At 40.8% G+C, this 17016-nt stretch overlaps 2 protein-coding genes across 4 annotated transcripts in view; both read right to left on the bottom strand.

Moving 5' to 3' along the window:
- LOC115837948 (cytosolic carboxypeptidase 3-like) overlaps nucleotides 1-1105 on the bottom strand; it is a 29082-nt gene extending 27977 nt beyond the window's left edge. Inside the window, exon 1 of one of the 3 annotated variants that reach the window (XM_030825722.1) lies at nucleotides 639-1105. The gene's annotated coding sequence lies outside the window, so the exon portion shown is untranslated. The remainder of the gene's footprint in view (nucleotides 1-638) is intronic. The other 2 variants (XM_030825721.1, XM_030825719.1) reach the window with 2 other exon arrangements.
- LOC115838035 lies at nucleotides 774-16444 on the bottom strand. Its single transcript, XM_030826770.1, has 2 exons — nucleotides 16353-16444; nucleotides 774-1287 (listed from the first exon to the last, which is right to left on the bottom strand). The coding sequence occupies exons 1-2, from the start codon at nucleotides 16442-16444 to the stop codon at nucleotides 831-833; spliced, it is 549 nt and encodes a 182-aa protein (XP_030682630.1). The 3' UTR covers nucleotides 774-830.
- Nucleotides 16445-17016: the final 572 nt, after the last annotated feature.

The raw sequence follows: 17016 nt of genomic DNA, 5'->3' as shown, positions 1-17016 counted from the left end.
ATCATTCACATCTTATATTCACAATTAAATACTACACAGCAAGTTCAGAATGATCCTGAAGCATTAAAAGACAATGAACTTAAAAAATTATAGTCACTTAGTGAAATGTAGCAATATAATTTTAAGTTTTCTCCTTGATTTTCACTTGACCAAAAGTTCAAGTGACAAGACTTTACATTTTGTTATTATTCTGTAGATACTGTCTGTTCTAATATTCATTTATATTATCCTTATTCTTAGAAATCTAAACAGCTACCAGAAGGTTGTATTGGTAATAACCATTACCATTCTATGCAAGTATCTTCCCATGTGGTTAATATTAAGACCAGGGAATAATAGAAATTTCTTGTCAAGTTCCCATCGTTCTTGAGAGACCAAAGGACTCGACAATTTCAAATCTATTGGTTTACGCCCCTCTCTACAGAAAGCGTGTTTTGGAGCGTGGACTACATATAAGTTAAGTCCAAGCTCTATGGCAAATCACTGCCAATGCCACGGAGCCGACTGTCTCATAGATGATACCTTGAGTCCTAAGAAACTGAAGTTTTTGCCTGAGTATCACAACTCCACATTTGGAAAACCCGACTGGCCTAAATTCCATTCCTTACAGGTGCACACGGGGCGCACGAAGTGCTGACCTGCTGCGGATACAGCTCTGGCCTCAGGAGACCGCCCTTATCCACCGGTGCTCCGCGGGTGTCTTCCACCACTGCGGAGGAGGGGCAGATGCGGGCGCGTCCACGCTCAGCCGCGTCCCGACAGTACCAAGGCGTTTTTGGCGGGAAGCACGATGAGGCCACAACTCCGGGCGGCTGAGTTCCTTCCCGCACTCACTCCTGGACCCCGTGGTGTGGGGAGGCGCTCATTTTCCGGGGCGCGCTCGCTTCCCGCAGGGGGCGCCCCGCCTTACTTCTGCGTACCTCACCCTCCTGTCGGGGCCGGCACCTCGCTCCCACCCGAATCCTCTGGCCAGGCCAGTCGTCGCTTCCGTGCGGGGAGAATATCTCGGGATCTCGCGGAGAACGCCGGGTCCAGCCGCTAGAAGTAACGCCACTGCTGGAGATCCGCAGCCCCACCACACTCCCAACTCTCGTCACCAGGCAACGGGTCCACCCTCGCGATACTTCGGACAGCCCTCGGAGACCACCTAGCAACCAGCTCGGAGGAAAGGAGCCTGCGTAAGTTTTGGCTCCAGGAAGAGGGATCCCAGAGGATGCCGGGAACTCGGGGTGGGCAACAGGGCGGTCAGAGAGGATCTCAGAGAGGATCTCAGAGAGGCTTTGGGGTCTGTTAGGAGAATTTAGGAGTGGGGAAGCCCCGGCAGCTATTTATTCCTAGTGGTCTGCACTTCGGCTGTTGCCTTAGAGGAGGCAGTAGAGCATGCTGGTTAGGACTTTGCTTTGGAGCCCACCTGACTTTTAACAGTGTGACATTGGACAAATTAATTACCTGGACTTAATGGGCACAATACTTGTAACTACTACTTGGAGATGTTAGAATATTAAAAAGTACGTTGGTCTTGATTTTTATACAGACTGAATTCCATTCTACACAATTGTGCGATTAATTCTCTTTATTTGATTCTGGAAAATGAGGCTTTTCTCCTTAAATACTAAATGGAGAGTCATAGATGAACTAGGGTGAATTCTCAAAATTATCAGCTCAGAGATTCTTTATAGCAATCGTCATCTAGCATATTTAACACTTTTCCTGATGACTGCAAATCACTATATGTAGTCTCATTTAATTAACAGACGTTATTCATGAACATCCCATATTGATTTTTTCCCTCATCTTTAACTCTACTGGGTAATGTAATCTATTTGGAAAAGTTTTCCAAGTACAGCTGAAAAAAAGTCTAGATTTTGGTGATATAAGAATGTAAATAAACACTTTTCACAAAGCATTATATGCCATGAGATTCGTGATACTGTAGAAATGGAGATAATAAATGGTAGCAAGTTTGAAAGTAGAATAAAGGGCAAAGCACTATGGCTTAAGCATGGAAATGGGTTAATATAATCTCTTTGTATTTTGTAGGTTTCTGAAAATAGGTGTTTTTGAGGTCAGCAGTTTACAAGTCTGAACCTTCCAGATTAGACCTTGGCCAGAGAATATTAATAGAGTATATCTTAGATCAACCTCTTGAAAAGTAGCTCTTATAGTTGAACCTTGCTTTATGCCATACATAAATCACTAAAGGTGACATGCACAGAGAAATCTTTATATATGTAATCTGTTTTTCTGTTGGGTTTTAGTCATGGCTGCAAGCCATAGGATGTCAGCTGCACAAGGTAAAACTGAGAAATGGTCTAACCAGGTTATACGAGAAATTAATGGCAGGGCTGAGAGACTTAAGTCTCATGATTTTTAGTCCAAATAGTTCTATTATCACATATCAAGTAATCCATGGGAAGAAAAATGATCTTAGTGCATAATTTTAAAAACTTAGGTTTTTTTTTTTTTTTTTTGAGACAGAATCTCACTTGCTCTGTCGCCCAGGCTGGAGCGCTGTGGTGCAATCTCAGCTCACTGCAACCTCTGCCTTCAGGGTTCAGGTGATTCTCATGCCTCCTGACTAGCTGGGACTACAGGCACATGCCACCACTAATTTTTGTATTTTTTAGTAGAGACATGGTATCACCATGTTGGCCAGGGTGGTCTCGAACTCCTGGTGTCAAGTGATCCATCTACCTCAGCGTCCCAAAGTACTGGGATTACAGGTGTGAGTCATCGTGCCTGGCCAAAAACTTAGGAATTTGGCAAAACTTTGAAAATGATATTCATTCATTATTTTATCAACAACTTTTTTCTTTTTAAAGACAGCACTGTCACCCAGGTTGGAGTGTAGTGGCACAATCATAGCTCACTGCAGGCTCAAACTACTGGTCCCAAGAGATCCTCATGCCTTGGTATAACAAATTTCCTGGATGGCTGCTACCTGCTAGGGACAGTTCACTATTGCAAGGAAAAAAACCAGACATTTATTGTGGAAGTTATGTTCTGGTGGGAGTAAACAAACAAACCAATGATGATAATAAAAATGATATCACTCAGACGATAACTGCTATGGAGAGAAATCAAGTAGGGGAAAAAAAGAGAATAGGGGATGCTGGGGGTGGGGGGCCTTGCTAGGTTACTCTTTTAGATGGAATGGCTAGGGAAGGCCTCTCTGGCTAGGGGGCATTTGAACAGAGGGATGAACCATAGGATGTCTTAGGGGGAGACTCTGCCAGGCAGGGTAAGCAGCAAGTGCATAGACTGAGAAGTCTGTGTTATGAACTACAGTTGAGACTTGAACAACTCAGGGGTTAGGGGTATCGTCCTCTACATAGTTGAAAATCTGCGTATAATTTTTGACTCCTCAGAAACTTAACTACTGAGAGCCTACTGTTGACTGGAACCCTTACTGATGACATAAACGGTTGATTAGCACATATTTTGTATATGTGTTATATACTGTATTCTTACAACAAAGTAAGATGTAATGTTATTAAGAAAGTTATAAGGAAGAGAAAGTATATTTACTATTCATTAAATGTAAGTCAGTCATTATAATCGTCTTCATCCTTGTCTTCACATTGAGTAGGCTGAGGAAGAGGAGGAAGAAGAGGAAGAGGAAGGGTTATTTTATTAACAATTTTTTTCTTTTTAAAGACAGCTCTGTCACCCAGGTTGGAGTGTAATGGAGTTGCTGTCTCAGGGGTGGCAGAGGTGGAAGAAAATCCCTGTACACTTGGACCCACATAGTTCAAACTCATATTTTTCAGGGGTCAGCTGTATACTAAGCAGTACTATTTAGCCAAAGTTTAGCTGGAATCAGTATCATTTTAAGGTAAGAGATGTCACAGGGATTTTTTTCTTCCCCAAGTAAAATTGCTTAAGCTTCTGCTTTTTTTCTTTTTAACTCTTTCTTTTTAACTTACTCTCCTATTAAAGACAGTAATATGTACTGGAAATGAAATTCTTTATCTTTAAGTTGATATGGAAGTAAGGCCTAGAATAAACTTCTACCAAAGACTTTGTCTGAATTTTTGTTCCCCTTCCCTATAATCTTGCCAAAGAAGGTTACTGGACATGTTCCTTCTATAGCCAGCTTCTGCCTTTTGGGAAGACAGCTTTACCCTTGTGGCAACTTTTTCTCCTTTTTTTTTTTTTTGTGAGTTTACTCTAAGACTTCAGTCTAAAAGGCAATATAATAAAAAATAGAGTAAGAAAAGAGGAAAAGACAATCAAAACTCTTAAGTGCCAACTGTGCCAAAAAGCACAATTACTTGTATGGGAATCAGGAAGAAAGTTCGTTTTAGCAGGATGGCCAAAGATAAGTTGTGTTAGGAGTATAATTTTGTGGAATTGTATCATTTTGATCAGAATCAAAATAGAGTCACAAAAGTTAAGAAAACTCTGACAAACAGAGCTGGGGGAGGCCATGAAAGAAGAGTCCTCACATTTGTATGCTTGATAATGAAAAAGACTCCATAACAACCATAACCTTACAACAAGGGCCATCATAACCTTACACAAAAGATACTTCTACAAGGACATCTGCTAAGCAACTGCCTGGCTAACCTCAGACTGGCATCACTCTTGTTATTGATCTTTGTGGCTAAGGATAATCACTTAAAAAACCAGTATGTAATCTTCCTCTTTTTTTCTTTTAAAAATCTTTATCTTCCTTTACCTCCCTGACTACACACATAGTTTACTATGACATACATATTCCCATTGCAATGTTCCATTCCCAAATAAACATCTTTTAGAGAGCCTGTCTCTGTTATTTAGGTTGATAATTGAGAGGGGCTTAAATGAGTATATGAAGTGACTAGTGCAATCAGTTACTTATGACATCATAGAACTCAGTAGTCAAGTGACCTTAGAGGTCTTGTAATTCAACTGAGGAAGTCATAGTAGGGCCTGGGAAGCCTGGGGTAGTCTAGTAATTATCTTGGCCTTCTTCATACTATCTGGGTCTAGGATGACCTAATACAGGCCCAAACCTCTTAAACTGTTTCCAAGCTCAAATCTTGAGATCTGTCTCAGCCAGTCAACTAACCAACACTCAGCATAAGCATCATTCACTTGATGATGTCTTTTCTAATTACTCTGTCATTGGCAGAATTAATTGTCTGTATTTGGGGGCTACAGTGAAGCTATCGTTGCCCTTAGTATTTGGAAATGAGTTAGTAAGAATGCCTCTTGCCTGCTCAACAGATAATGGATAGGATAAATCATCTCAAAAGAGAACGAATGGTTCTGAGACTCAGTGTGAAATCCCATTACAACAAACATGAAATTGTCTTTTTTCCCCCAAAAAAACTGCCCTAACTGTGCAACGGTGAAATTCCCTTTCCGGCTGAGGGCATGTTGGCTAGAGTTGGTAACTTTTCAGCTACTAAAACAGTATCATTTTGATATTTGAGATTTGCTTCTGGTATTTGGCATTCGATTTGGTATTAAGAAGTTCATTTTTTAAAATTATACTTTAAGTTCTAGGGTACGTGAGCACAACATGCAGGTTTGTTACACATGTATACATGTGCCATGTTGTTGATGTGCTGCACCCATTAACTCGTCATTTACAGTAGGTATTTCTCTTAAGGCCATCTCTCCCTCCTCCCCCCACCCCATGACATGCCCCAGTGTGTGATGTTCCCTACCCAGTGTCCAAGTGTTCTCATTGTTCAATTCCCATCTATGAGTGAGAACATGTGGTGTTTGGTTTTCTGTCCTTGTGATAGTTTGCTCAGAATGATGGTTTCCAGCTTCATCCATGTCCCTACAAAGGACATGAACTCATTCTTTTTTTATGGCTGCATAGTATTCCGTGGTGTATATGTGCCACATTTTCTTAATCCAGTCTATCATTGATGGACATCTGGGTTGATTCCAAGTCTTTGCTATTGTGAATACTGCCACAACAAACATATGTGTGCATGTGTTTTTATAGTAGCATGATGTATAATCCTTTGGGTATATACCCAGTAATGGGATGGCTGGGTCGAATGTTATTTCTAGTTCTAGATCCTTGAGGAATTGCCACACTGACTTCCACAATGGTTAAACTAGTTTACAGTCCCACCAACAGTGTAAAAGTGTTCCTATTTATCCACATCCTCTCCAGCACCTGTTGTTTCCTGGCTTTTTAATGATCGCCATTCTAACTGGTGTGAGATGGTATCTCATTGTGGTTTGATTTGCATTTCTCTGATGACCAGTGATGATGAGCATTTTTTCATGTGTCTGTTGGCTGCATAAACACCTTCTTTTGAAAAGTGTGTGTTCATATCCTTCACCCACTTTTTGATGGGATTGTTTGATTTTTTCTTATAAATTTGTGTAAGTTCTTTGTAGATTCTGGATATTAGCCCTTTGTCAGATGAGTAGATTGCAAAAATTTTCTCCCGTTCTGTAGGTTGCCTGTTCACTTTGACGGTAGTTTTTTTTTTTTGTTTTTTTTTTTTTACTTTGCAGAAGCTCTTTAGTTTAATTAGATCCCATTTGTCTATTTTGGCTTTTGTTGCCATTGCTTTTGGTGTTTTAGTCATGAAGTCCTTTCCCATGGCTATGTCCTGAATGGTATTGCCTAGTTTTTCTTTCAGGGTTTTTGTGGTTTTAGGTCTGACATTTAAGTCTTCAATCCATCTTGAATTAATTTTTGTATAAGGTGTAAGGAAGGGATCCAGTTTCAGCTTTCTACATATGGCTAGCCAGTCTTCCCAGCACCATTTATTAAATAGGGAATCCTTTCCTCATTTCTTGTTTTTGTCAGGTTTGTCAAAGATTGGATGGTTGTAGATGTGTGGTATTATTTCTGAGGGCTCTGTTCTGTTCCATTGGTCTATATCTCTGTTTTGGTACCAGTGCCATGCGATTTTGGTTACTGTAGGCTTGTAGTATAGTTTGAAGTCAGGTAGCATGATGCCTCCAGCTTTGTTCTTTTTGCTTAGGATTGGCTTGGCAATGCAGGCTCTTTTTTAGTTCCATATGAACTTTAAAGTAGTTTTTGCCAATTCTGTGAAGAAAGTCATTGGCAGCTTGATGGGGATGGCATTGAATCTATAAATTACCTTGGGCAATATGGCCATTTTCATGATATTGATTCTTCCTATCCATGAGCATGGAATGTTCTTCCATTTGTTTGTGTCCTCTTTCGTTTTGTTGAGCAGTGGTTTATAGTTTTCCTTGATGAGGTCCTTCACATCCCTAGTAGGTTGGATTCCTGGGTATTTTATTCTCTTTGAAGCAATTGTGAATGGGAGTTCACTCATGATTTGGCTCTCTGTTTGTCTGTTATTGCTGTATAAGAATGCTTTTGATTTTTGCACAATTGATTTTGTATCCTGAGACTTTGCTGAAGTTGCCTATCAGCTTAAGGAGATTTTGGGCTGAGACTATGGGGTTTTCTAACCATAGAATCACATCGTCTGCAAACAGGGACAATTTGACTTCCTCTTTTCCAAACTGAATACCCTTTATTTCTTTCTCTTGCCTGATTGCCCTGGCCAGGACTTCCAAGACTATGTTGAATAGGAGTGGTGAGAGAGGGCATCCCTGTCTTGTGCCAGTTTTCAAAGGGAATGCTTCCAGTTTCTGCCCATTCAGTATGATATTGGCTGTGGGTTTGTCATGAATACCTCTTATTATTTTGAGATACATCCCATCAATACCTAGTTTATTGAGAGTTTTTAGCATGAAGTGCTGTTGAATTTTGTCAAAGACCTTTTCTGCATCTATTGAGGTAATCATGTGGTTTTTTTTCTTTGGTTCTATTTATATGATGGATTATGTTTATTGATTTGTGTATGTTGAACCAGCCTTGCATCCCAGGGATGAAGCCAACTTGATCATGGTGGATAAGCTTTTTGGTGTGCTGCTGGATTCGGTTTGCCAGTATTTTATTGAGAATTTTTGCATTGATGTTAATCAGGGATGTTGGTCTAAAATTCTCTTTTTTTGTTGTGTCTCTGCCAGGCTTTGGTATCAGGATGATGTTAGCCTCATAAAATGAATTAGAGAGGATTCCCTCTTTTTCCATTGATTGAAATATTTTCAGAAGGAATGATACCAACTCCTCTTTGTACCTCTGGTAGAATTCAGCTGTGAATCCATCTGGTCCTGGACTTTTTTTGGTTGGTAGGCTATTAATTATTGCCTCAATTTCAGAGCCTGCTATTGGTCTATTCAGGGATTCAGCTTCTTCTTGGCTTAGTCTTGGGAGGGTAGGAAGTGTCCAGGAATTTATCCATTTCTTCTAGATTTTCGAGTTTATTTGCATAGAGGTGTTCATAGTATTCTCTGATGGTAGTTTGTATTTCTGTGGGATCAGTGGTGATATCCCCTTTGTCATTTTTTATTGCGTCTATTTGATTCTTCTCTCTTTTCTTCTTTATTAGTCTTGCTAGCAGTCTATCAATTTTGTTGATCTTTTAAAAAAACCAGCTCCTGGATTCATTGATTTTTTGAAGGGTCTTTTTGTGTCTCTGTTTCCTTCAGTTCTGCTCTGATCTTAGTTATTTCTTGCCTTCTGCTAGCTTTTGAATGTGTTTGCTCTTGCTTCTTTAGTTCTTTTAATTGTGATGTTAGGGTGTCAATTTTAGATCTTTCCTGCTTTCTCTTGTTGGCATTTAGTGCTATAAATTTCCCTCTACACACTGCTTTAAATGTGTCCCAGAGATTCTGGTATGTTGTGTCTTTGTTCTCATTGGTTTCAAAGAACATCTTTATTTCTGCCTTCATTTTGTTATTTACCCAGTAGTCATTCAGGAGCAGGTTGTTCAGTTTCCACGCAGTTGTGCAGTTTTGAGTGAGTTTCTTAATCCTGAGTTCTAATTTGATTGCACTGTGGTCTGATAGACAGTTTGTGGTCTGAGAGAACAGATAATTTCTGTTCTTTTACATTTGCTGAGGAGTGCTTTACTTCCAACTATGTGGTCAATTTTGAAATAAGTGTGATGTGGTGCTGAGAAGAATATATATTCTGTTGATTTGGTGTGGAGAGTTCTATAGATATCTATTAGGTCTGCTTGGTGCAGAGCTGAGTTCAAGTCCTGGATATCCTTGTTAACTTTCTGTCTCGTTGATCTGCCTAATGTTGACAGTGGGGTGTTAAAGTCTCCCATTATTATTGTGTGGGGGTCTAAGTCTCTTTGTAGGTCTCTAAGGACTTGCTTTATGAATCTGGGTGCTCCTGTATTGGGTGCATATATATTTAGGATAACTAGCTCTTCTTGTTGAATTGATCCCTTTACCATTATGTAATGGCCTTCTTTGTCTCTTTTGATCTTTGTTGGTTTAAAGTCTGTTTTATCAGAGACGAGGTTTGCAACCCCTGCTTTTTTTTTGTTTTCCATTTGCTTGGTAGATCTTCCTTCATCCCTTTATTTTGAGCCTATGTGTGTCTCTGCACATGAGATGGGTCTCCTGAATACAGCACACTGATGGATCTTGACTCTTTATCCAATTTGCCAGTCTGTGTCTTTTAATTGGGGCATTTAGCCCATTTACATTTAAGGTTAATATTGTTATGTGTGAATTTGATCCTGTCATTATGATGTTAGCTGGTTATTTTGCTTGTTAGTTCATGCAGTTTCTTCCTAGCATTGATGGCCATTACAATTTGGCATGTTTTTGCAGTGGCTGGTACTGGTTGTTCCTTTCCGTGTTTAGTGCTTCCTTCAGGAGCTCTTGTAAGGCAGGCCTGGTGGTGACAAAAATCTCTCAGCATTTGCTTGTCTGTAAAGGATTTTATTTCTCCTTCACTTGTGAATCTTAGTTTGGCTGGATATGAAATTCTGGGTTGAAAATTCTTTTTTTAAGAATGTTGAATATTGGCCCCCACTCTCTTCTGGTTTGCAGAGTTTCTGCTGAGAGATCCGCTGTTAGTCTGATGGGCTTCCCTTTGTGGGTAACCCGATCTTTCTGTCTGGCTGCCCTTAAAATTTTTTCCTTCGTTTCAACCTTGGTGAATCTGACAATTATGTGTCTTGGGTTTGCTCTTCTCAAGGAGTATCTTTGTGGCATTCTCTGTATTTCCTGAATTTGAATGTTGGCCTGCCTTGCTATGTTGGGGAAGTTCTCCTGGATAATATCCTGCAGCGTGTTTTCCAACTTGGTTCCATTCTCCCCGTCACTTTCAGGTACACCAATCAGATGTAGATTTGGTCTTTTCACATAGTCCCATATTTCTTGGAGGTTTTGTTTGTTTCTTTTTACTCTTTTTTCTCTAAACTTCTCTTCTCACTTCATTTCATTCATTTGATCTTCACTCACTGATACCTTTTCTTCCACTTGATCGAATCAGCTACTGAAATTTGTGCATGTGTCACGTAGTTCTCGTACCATGGTTTTCAGCTTCATCAGGTCATTTAAGGTCTTCTGTATGCTGTTTATTGTAGTTAGCCATTTGTCTAATCTTTTTTCAAGGTTTTCAGCTTCTTTGCGATGGGTTTGAACATCCTTCTTTAGCTCAGAGAAGTTTGTTGTTACTGATCTTCTCAAGACTACTTCTGTCAACTAGTCAAAGTCATTCTCCATCCAGCTTTGTTCTGCTGCTGGCGAGGAGTTGCATTCCTTTGGAGGAGAAGAGCCGCTCTGACTTTTACAATTTTCAGCTTTTCTGCTCTGGTTTCTCCCCATCTTTGTGGTTTTATCTACCTTTGGTCTTTGATGATGGTGACCTACAGATGGGGCTTTGGTGTGGATGTCCTTTTTGTTGATGTTGATGCTATTAATTTCTGTTTGTTTTCCTTCTAACAGTCAGGACCTTCAGCTTCAGGTCTGTTGGAGTTTGCTGGAGGTCCACTCCAGACCCTGTTTGCCTGGGTATCACCAGCAGAGGCTGCAGAATAGCAAATATTGCAGAACAGCAAATGTTGCTGCTTGATCCTTCCTCTGGAAGCTTCATCTCAGAGGGGCACCCAGCTGTATGAGGTGTCAGTCAGCCCCTACCAAGAAGTGTCTCCCAGTTAGGCTACTCGGGGGTCAGGGACCCACTTGAGGAGGCAGTCTGTCCGTTTTCAGATCTCACACTCCATGCTGGGAGAACCACTACTGTCTTAAAAGCTGTCAGACAGGGACGTTTAAGTCTTCAGAAGTTTCTGCTGCCTTTTGTTCAGCTCTGCCCTGCCCCCAGAGGTGGAGTCTACAGAGCCAGGAAGGCCTCCTTGAGCTGCAGTGGGCTTCACCCAGTTCGAGCTTCCTGGCTGCTTTGTTTACCTACTCAAGCCTCAGCAATGGCAGAAGCCCCTCCCCCAGCCTCGCTGCCGCCTTGCAGTTCAATCTTGGACTGCTGTGCTAGCAGTGAGCAAGGCTTCATGGGCATGGGACCCTCCAAGCCAGGCGCGGGATATAATCTCCTGGTGTGCTGTTTGCTAAGACCACTGGAAAAGCACAGTATTAGGGTGGGATTGTCCTGATTTTCCAGGTACCGTCTGTCACGGCTTCCCTTGGCTAGGAAAGGGAATTCCCTGACCCCTTGTGCTTCCTGGGTGAGGTGATGCCCCGCCCTGCTTTGGCTCACACTCCATGGGCTGCACCCACTGTGCAACAAGTCCCAGTGAGATGAACCTGGTACCTCAGTTGGAAATGCAGAAATCACCCATTTTCTGCATCTCTCATGCTGGGAGCTGTAGACTGGAGCTGTTCCTATTTGGCCATCCAAGAAGTTCATTTTAAACCTCAATTTTAAAGTCTATTTAAAGCCCTCCCCTCCTCACCCCCTGTAACCGAGGGTCCCAGGGATTTGGGGTTTTGGGGTATACACTGTGAAAAAGTACCCACTGATAACTGTTGCACTTTGAGTTCTTGTTATTTCAGAAAGGTCCAGGAGAAAGCCTAGCCTTGGCAAAACAAAAACAGGTTGGATACAGAGATACCTAAGTTGGAGGTGACCTTTGGCAAACTCTCTTCATTACCATACTAAAAACTCTGCCCAGGGAGGAGCTCATTTGCTATTTTCTATACACACAGCATATGAAGAAGTGTGGTCAACGACTGTGCCTGCGCTGCCTTGACTCCACCTCTACATACAGTGACTCAGCTAACCAGCCTGTTAAAAGCCCCGTTTTCACCTTTGTTTGGGGAGATACTTTGGGGAACTATCCCCAGTGTCCTCCATGCTTGTTGCAGGTAATCTCCTTGCTCAGTCCTCTTTGGCTGTGGTCATTGGACCGTTGCCTCCCCAAGTAATAATATCCCCCTGTTCGATCCTCCTTGGTTGTGTTCCTTGGACCATCACTCCCTGTATTAGTCTATTCTCATGCTGCTAATAAAGACATACCTGAGACTGGGTAATTTATAAAGGAAAGAGGTTTAATTGACTCACAGTTCCACATGACTGGGGAGGCCTCACAATCATGGCAGAAGACAAATGAGGAGCAAAGTCACATCTTACATGGTGGCAGGGAAGAGAGCTTGTACAGGGGATCTCCCATTTATAAAACCATCAGATCCTACAAGGCTTACTACCACAAGAACAGTATGGGGGAACCGCCCCCAAGATTCAATTATCTCCACCTGGCCCCGCCTCTGACACATTGGAATTATTACAATTCAAGGTGAGATTTGGGTGGGGACACAGCCAAACCATATCACCCCCCAAGTAATAAAATCCTCTTGTTCAGTCCTCCTTGGTTGTGTTCATTGGACTGTCACCCACCAAACAATTGAACCTACCCCCTGTGTGGGTAACACCCCCAGAGCACCTGAGAGCTATCCATAGCTATGGTGGCTTGGAAATGTTAAGGAGGTTGGTGTTTTGCTGTTTACATTCATCTCCTCTTCTTTCTAGGTTCTAATTCCTTGCTGTGTTAGGATGGGGATGACTGGGGAACAAAAGGGGTCTCCTTAAGGGTCTCCTTAACTGGGCCAAGTTATAGTCTACATGGTTGGTCTCAAGTGCTGTTCTTGCTCTGTCTGTGGACTTCAAGAAGAGAGTAGTGACACCCACCTGCCCCATCAACAAGGGGCTCTCTTCAAGGTGCACTCCTAGGCAATAATCTCTTGTGACAGAGTTAAGCACATGGGCTCAGGAGCCAACTGCCTACGGTCAAGTATTCTGCCAGTTAGCTATATGACTGTGGGCAAGTTTTTAAATTCTCTTTGATTCAATTTATTTACCTGTCAAGGGGGGCAATACAGTAGTACCTGTCTTGTAGGGTTGTAAGGATTGAGTGAGTAACACGTAAGTTCTAAGCACTTACATGTTATACCAGGGAGCAGGTTGGAGCCACCATTCTCCTCAAGGCATGGGGAAGTGGTTTTTAAAATGTGGTCTGTGAGACCCTAGTTGAGAAACCCTAGTGAACTCAACAACTAATTTCCATAATTTGAAAAAAACTCAAAGCACTCATGTTACTAATGTTGGCAGGTGTGATGGTTAATACTGAACGTCAACTTGATTGGATTGAAGGATACAAACTATTGATCCTGGGTGTATCTGTGAGAGTGTTGCTAAAAGAGATTAGCATTTGAATCATTAGTCTGGGAAAGCCTGACTCACCCTTAATCTGGGTGGGGACAATCTAATCAGCAGCCAGCATAGGGAAATATAAGCAGGCAGAAAAATGTGAACACAGAGACTGGCCTAGCCTCCCAGCCTACATCTTTCTTCTGTGCTGGATGCTTCCTGCCCTCAAGCATCGGACTCCAAGTTCTTAGTTTTGGAGCTCAAACTGGCTCTCCTTGCTCCTCAGCCTGCAGATGGACTATTGTGGGACCTTGTAATCATGTGAGTGAATACTTAATAAACTCCCCTTTATAGATTTTATATAAACTATTCCATTAGTCTGTTTCTCTAGAGAACCCTGACTAATACAACAGGAACTGGACATATACAAGATAGCATTTTATTATTCTAATAAAAGCAGGTTAGAATGAAAGAGTGCTAGGTAAGGTTGAAAACTGGTTAAGAAACTAATCTTGTGTTCTGTAGGATTGTGGTACTTTTGCATAATTTTTAGCATATTCTATAAGAGAAGATTGAATTATGGTTCCTTATTCAGGTAGAAATGACCCATTGGGCCTTCTAAAATCTATTTTAATGAAACATTTTTTGGAAATCCTATTTCAAGATAGTAAAAGCCATCACCACTAAGAGCATGTCATGGCAAAATTATATTAAATCTGCATTAGAGGCCAGGCGTGATGGCTCACGCCTGTAATCCCAGCAATTTGGGAGGCCGAGGTGGGCAGATCACTTGAGGTCAGGAGTTTAAGACCAGCCTGGCCAACATGGTGAAACCCCATCTCTACTAAAAATACAAAATTTAGCTGGGTGTGGTAGCACGCACCTGTAGTCCAAGCTACTCGGGAGGCTAAGGCAGGAGAATTGCTTGAACCTGGGAGGTGGAGGTTGCAGTGCAGGGAGCTGAGATGGTGCCACTGCACTCCAGCCTGGGCAACAGAGCAAGGCTCCAACTCAACAACAGCAATAACAACAACCAGCATTAGAGTGATGTAAGGAGCCAATGTTCTTTATGGAGCTGAGATGCAGGGCTGAGTTGATACATGAACTCTAAATTTAGTAATATAAAATGTCACAAAACTAACCTCTTATAACTCTAGAAACTTTACGGAAATTCACAGCAGCACATCTAGCAAAGTTTATAAACTGAGTTGCTCATGAAATCATCTTATTGCTTACCAAGCACTGGTATGTATAGTGGTACTGGGTACACTTCTGGGGATATAAAAAACGTTAAGGCAAATATTTTTCTTCTTTGATTATCCCATGCTGATGTATTCTCTCTTCCTTCTAAATGTTGACAACTATATACTACATAATTCTTTGACAATTATGTGCTAGAGCCTTGTTGATACTTTATCTCTTAAATTCTTGAATTGTTACTCGGTATTTTGTATCTTTTCTCATCTTTACCATTGATCATTTATTTCCTTGCTAGAATACTAGAATTATTCCACAGAGTGGAGATAGGTGGCAATCTGTGTGAAGACCAGATAGTTTTAAATTCACCTTACTTTTAGGAGGCAGCTCTCTGAAGACCCAACCAAAGCTAGAAGTGGTTTACCTAGCCCTCATTCTTGGCAGTTAGCAGATTCTGACTTTTTTTCCTCTAGCCTAGTTGTATTTCCAAAGGTCTAGCTCAGCCTCTCAGCTGCCACTTGTAGATCAGTATATGCTCTGAAGCAGAAGCAGCCTAGCATGAACAAGAAAAAGTAATATAGTACAGGTGGCACATAGCTAGGATACTATTAAATACAAAAATATCAGTAATTACATTAAATATGAAAGGACTAAATATTTCTGTTGAAACTCAAAGATCATCAGATTGGATTAAAACCCAAACCATGTGATTATTGTTAAAGACACATATATAAGACTAAAGGATACATAAAAGTTGAAATTTAAGGGATGGAAAAAATAATATGATGCAAGCCCTAGTCAAAAGAAAGCCGCTGTAGTAATTTTAGAATAGAAAAAAATAACTTGAAGGCAAAAGCCTTTGCACAAATAGATGGTCACTTCATAGTGATCTTTAGCTAAAGATCTAGAATCATTATGTCTTCCTAGTGAATGGAATATTTCACCTAAAAAATAACCTTAAAATATGGAAGGCAAAATTAGCAGAATTACAAGGAGAAATAGGCAAATCCATAATCATAGTGGGAGATTTTTCACTTTCCTTTCACAGTAACAGATAAGGAAAAAATCAGTAGGATATAGAATATTAGGACAACATGATTAATAGACTTGACACAAATAGACACTGTACTGAAATCAAGACCTTGTTAGTTATCTCCTAATGCCAATGGAAGAACACAAATTTAGGATTGAGATCTTTTTTTCTTATCCATTCTTCCACTTGGAGCATACACGCAAGCAAAGGTAGGAAAAAACCTTTAATACAGACCTGTTTTGACATCGCAGAAGACACTAGTATGTTTTCAAGCTCATATCCTGAATATACATATTGTAAAATTAATTTCCATTCACCCCTAATCTTATCAGTTTGGTATTGGTATTACAGATTGTATTCTTTCCATTGCTTAATTTTGCAAATTGATTTTGATAACAACTATATTATTGTCTATACTTATCACCCTTCTTGTTGGGACACAGAAATAAAAATACTTTTTTTTTTTTATAGTAACTTAGTTCATTGTGTCAATCTTGTAGGCAGGGTTGAAGGAACTGTTCAGGAGCTTCAAACCCACAGTTTAAAACCTTTATGAGAACTTCAGATTTCAGACCAATTAGTGCTACATAAATATGCAAAATTACCATGAAAAAATAACTTTGGATTCACATGTAATCACCAGTGCCTTGCAAGTAGTAAGTATTCTACAAATGAATGGTATATATTAAATGGGTGTTTCTGTATAAGATACACTACCTTTGAGAAAACAGTACTGCCCATCTTAGGAGCCAGAGGGGCTGGTATGTGACAACACTGGCAATGAGAAGGAGGATGGAGGGACAATCCATAGTTACTTTTTTTTTGAGACAGGGTCTTGCTTTGTCACCTAGGCTGGAGTGCAGTGGTGCTATCAGGGCTCACTGCAGCCTCGACCTCCTGGGCTCAAGCGATCCTCCTACCTCAAGCTCCCGAGTGTCTGAGACTGCAGGCATATGCCACCATGCCTGGCTTTTTAATTTTTTTTTTTTTTTTACAGAAAGGGGTCTTGCTATGTTGCCCAGGCTGGTCTTGAACTCCTAGGCTCAAGCAATCCTCCTGCTTCCCCAAGTGCTGGGATTAGAGGCGTGAGCCACTGTGCCTGGACAATAGTTTCTTTTAGGAAGGATTTGCAAAATCCCTCTTCAACCTTTTCCATACATGTTTGGTCAGTTGTCAACATAAGACCAATTTTCTATATTTTATTAGATAATTTAAAAATATGAAAATGATTTTCTTCTTTAAAGAGTGAAACCAAGACTCAACCTGAAATATAGGTTTTACTGTGCCAGTGCCATAATCTTTATTATAATAGACATACCTCTATCAATATTGTACATAAAAATAAGTGAGAAAAAGACATTTTGCAGGAAGGAATTCCATT

The sequence above is a fragment of the Nomascus leucogenys genome, chromosome 13, assembly GCF_006542625.1.
Source record: "Nomascus leucogenys isolate Asia chromosome 13, Asia_NLE_v1, whole genome shotgun sequence".
Taxonomy (NCBI): Eukaryota; Metazoa; Chordata; class Mammalia; order Primates; family Hylobatidae; genus Nomascus; species Nomascus leucogenys.
This window is presented reverse-complemented; position numbering and strand designations above follow the sequence as displayed.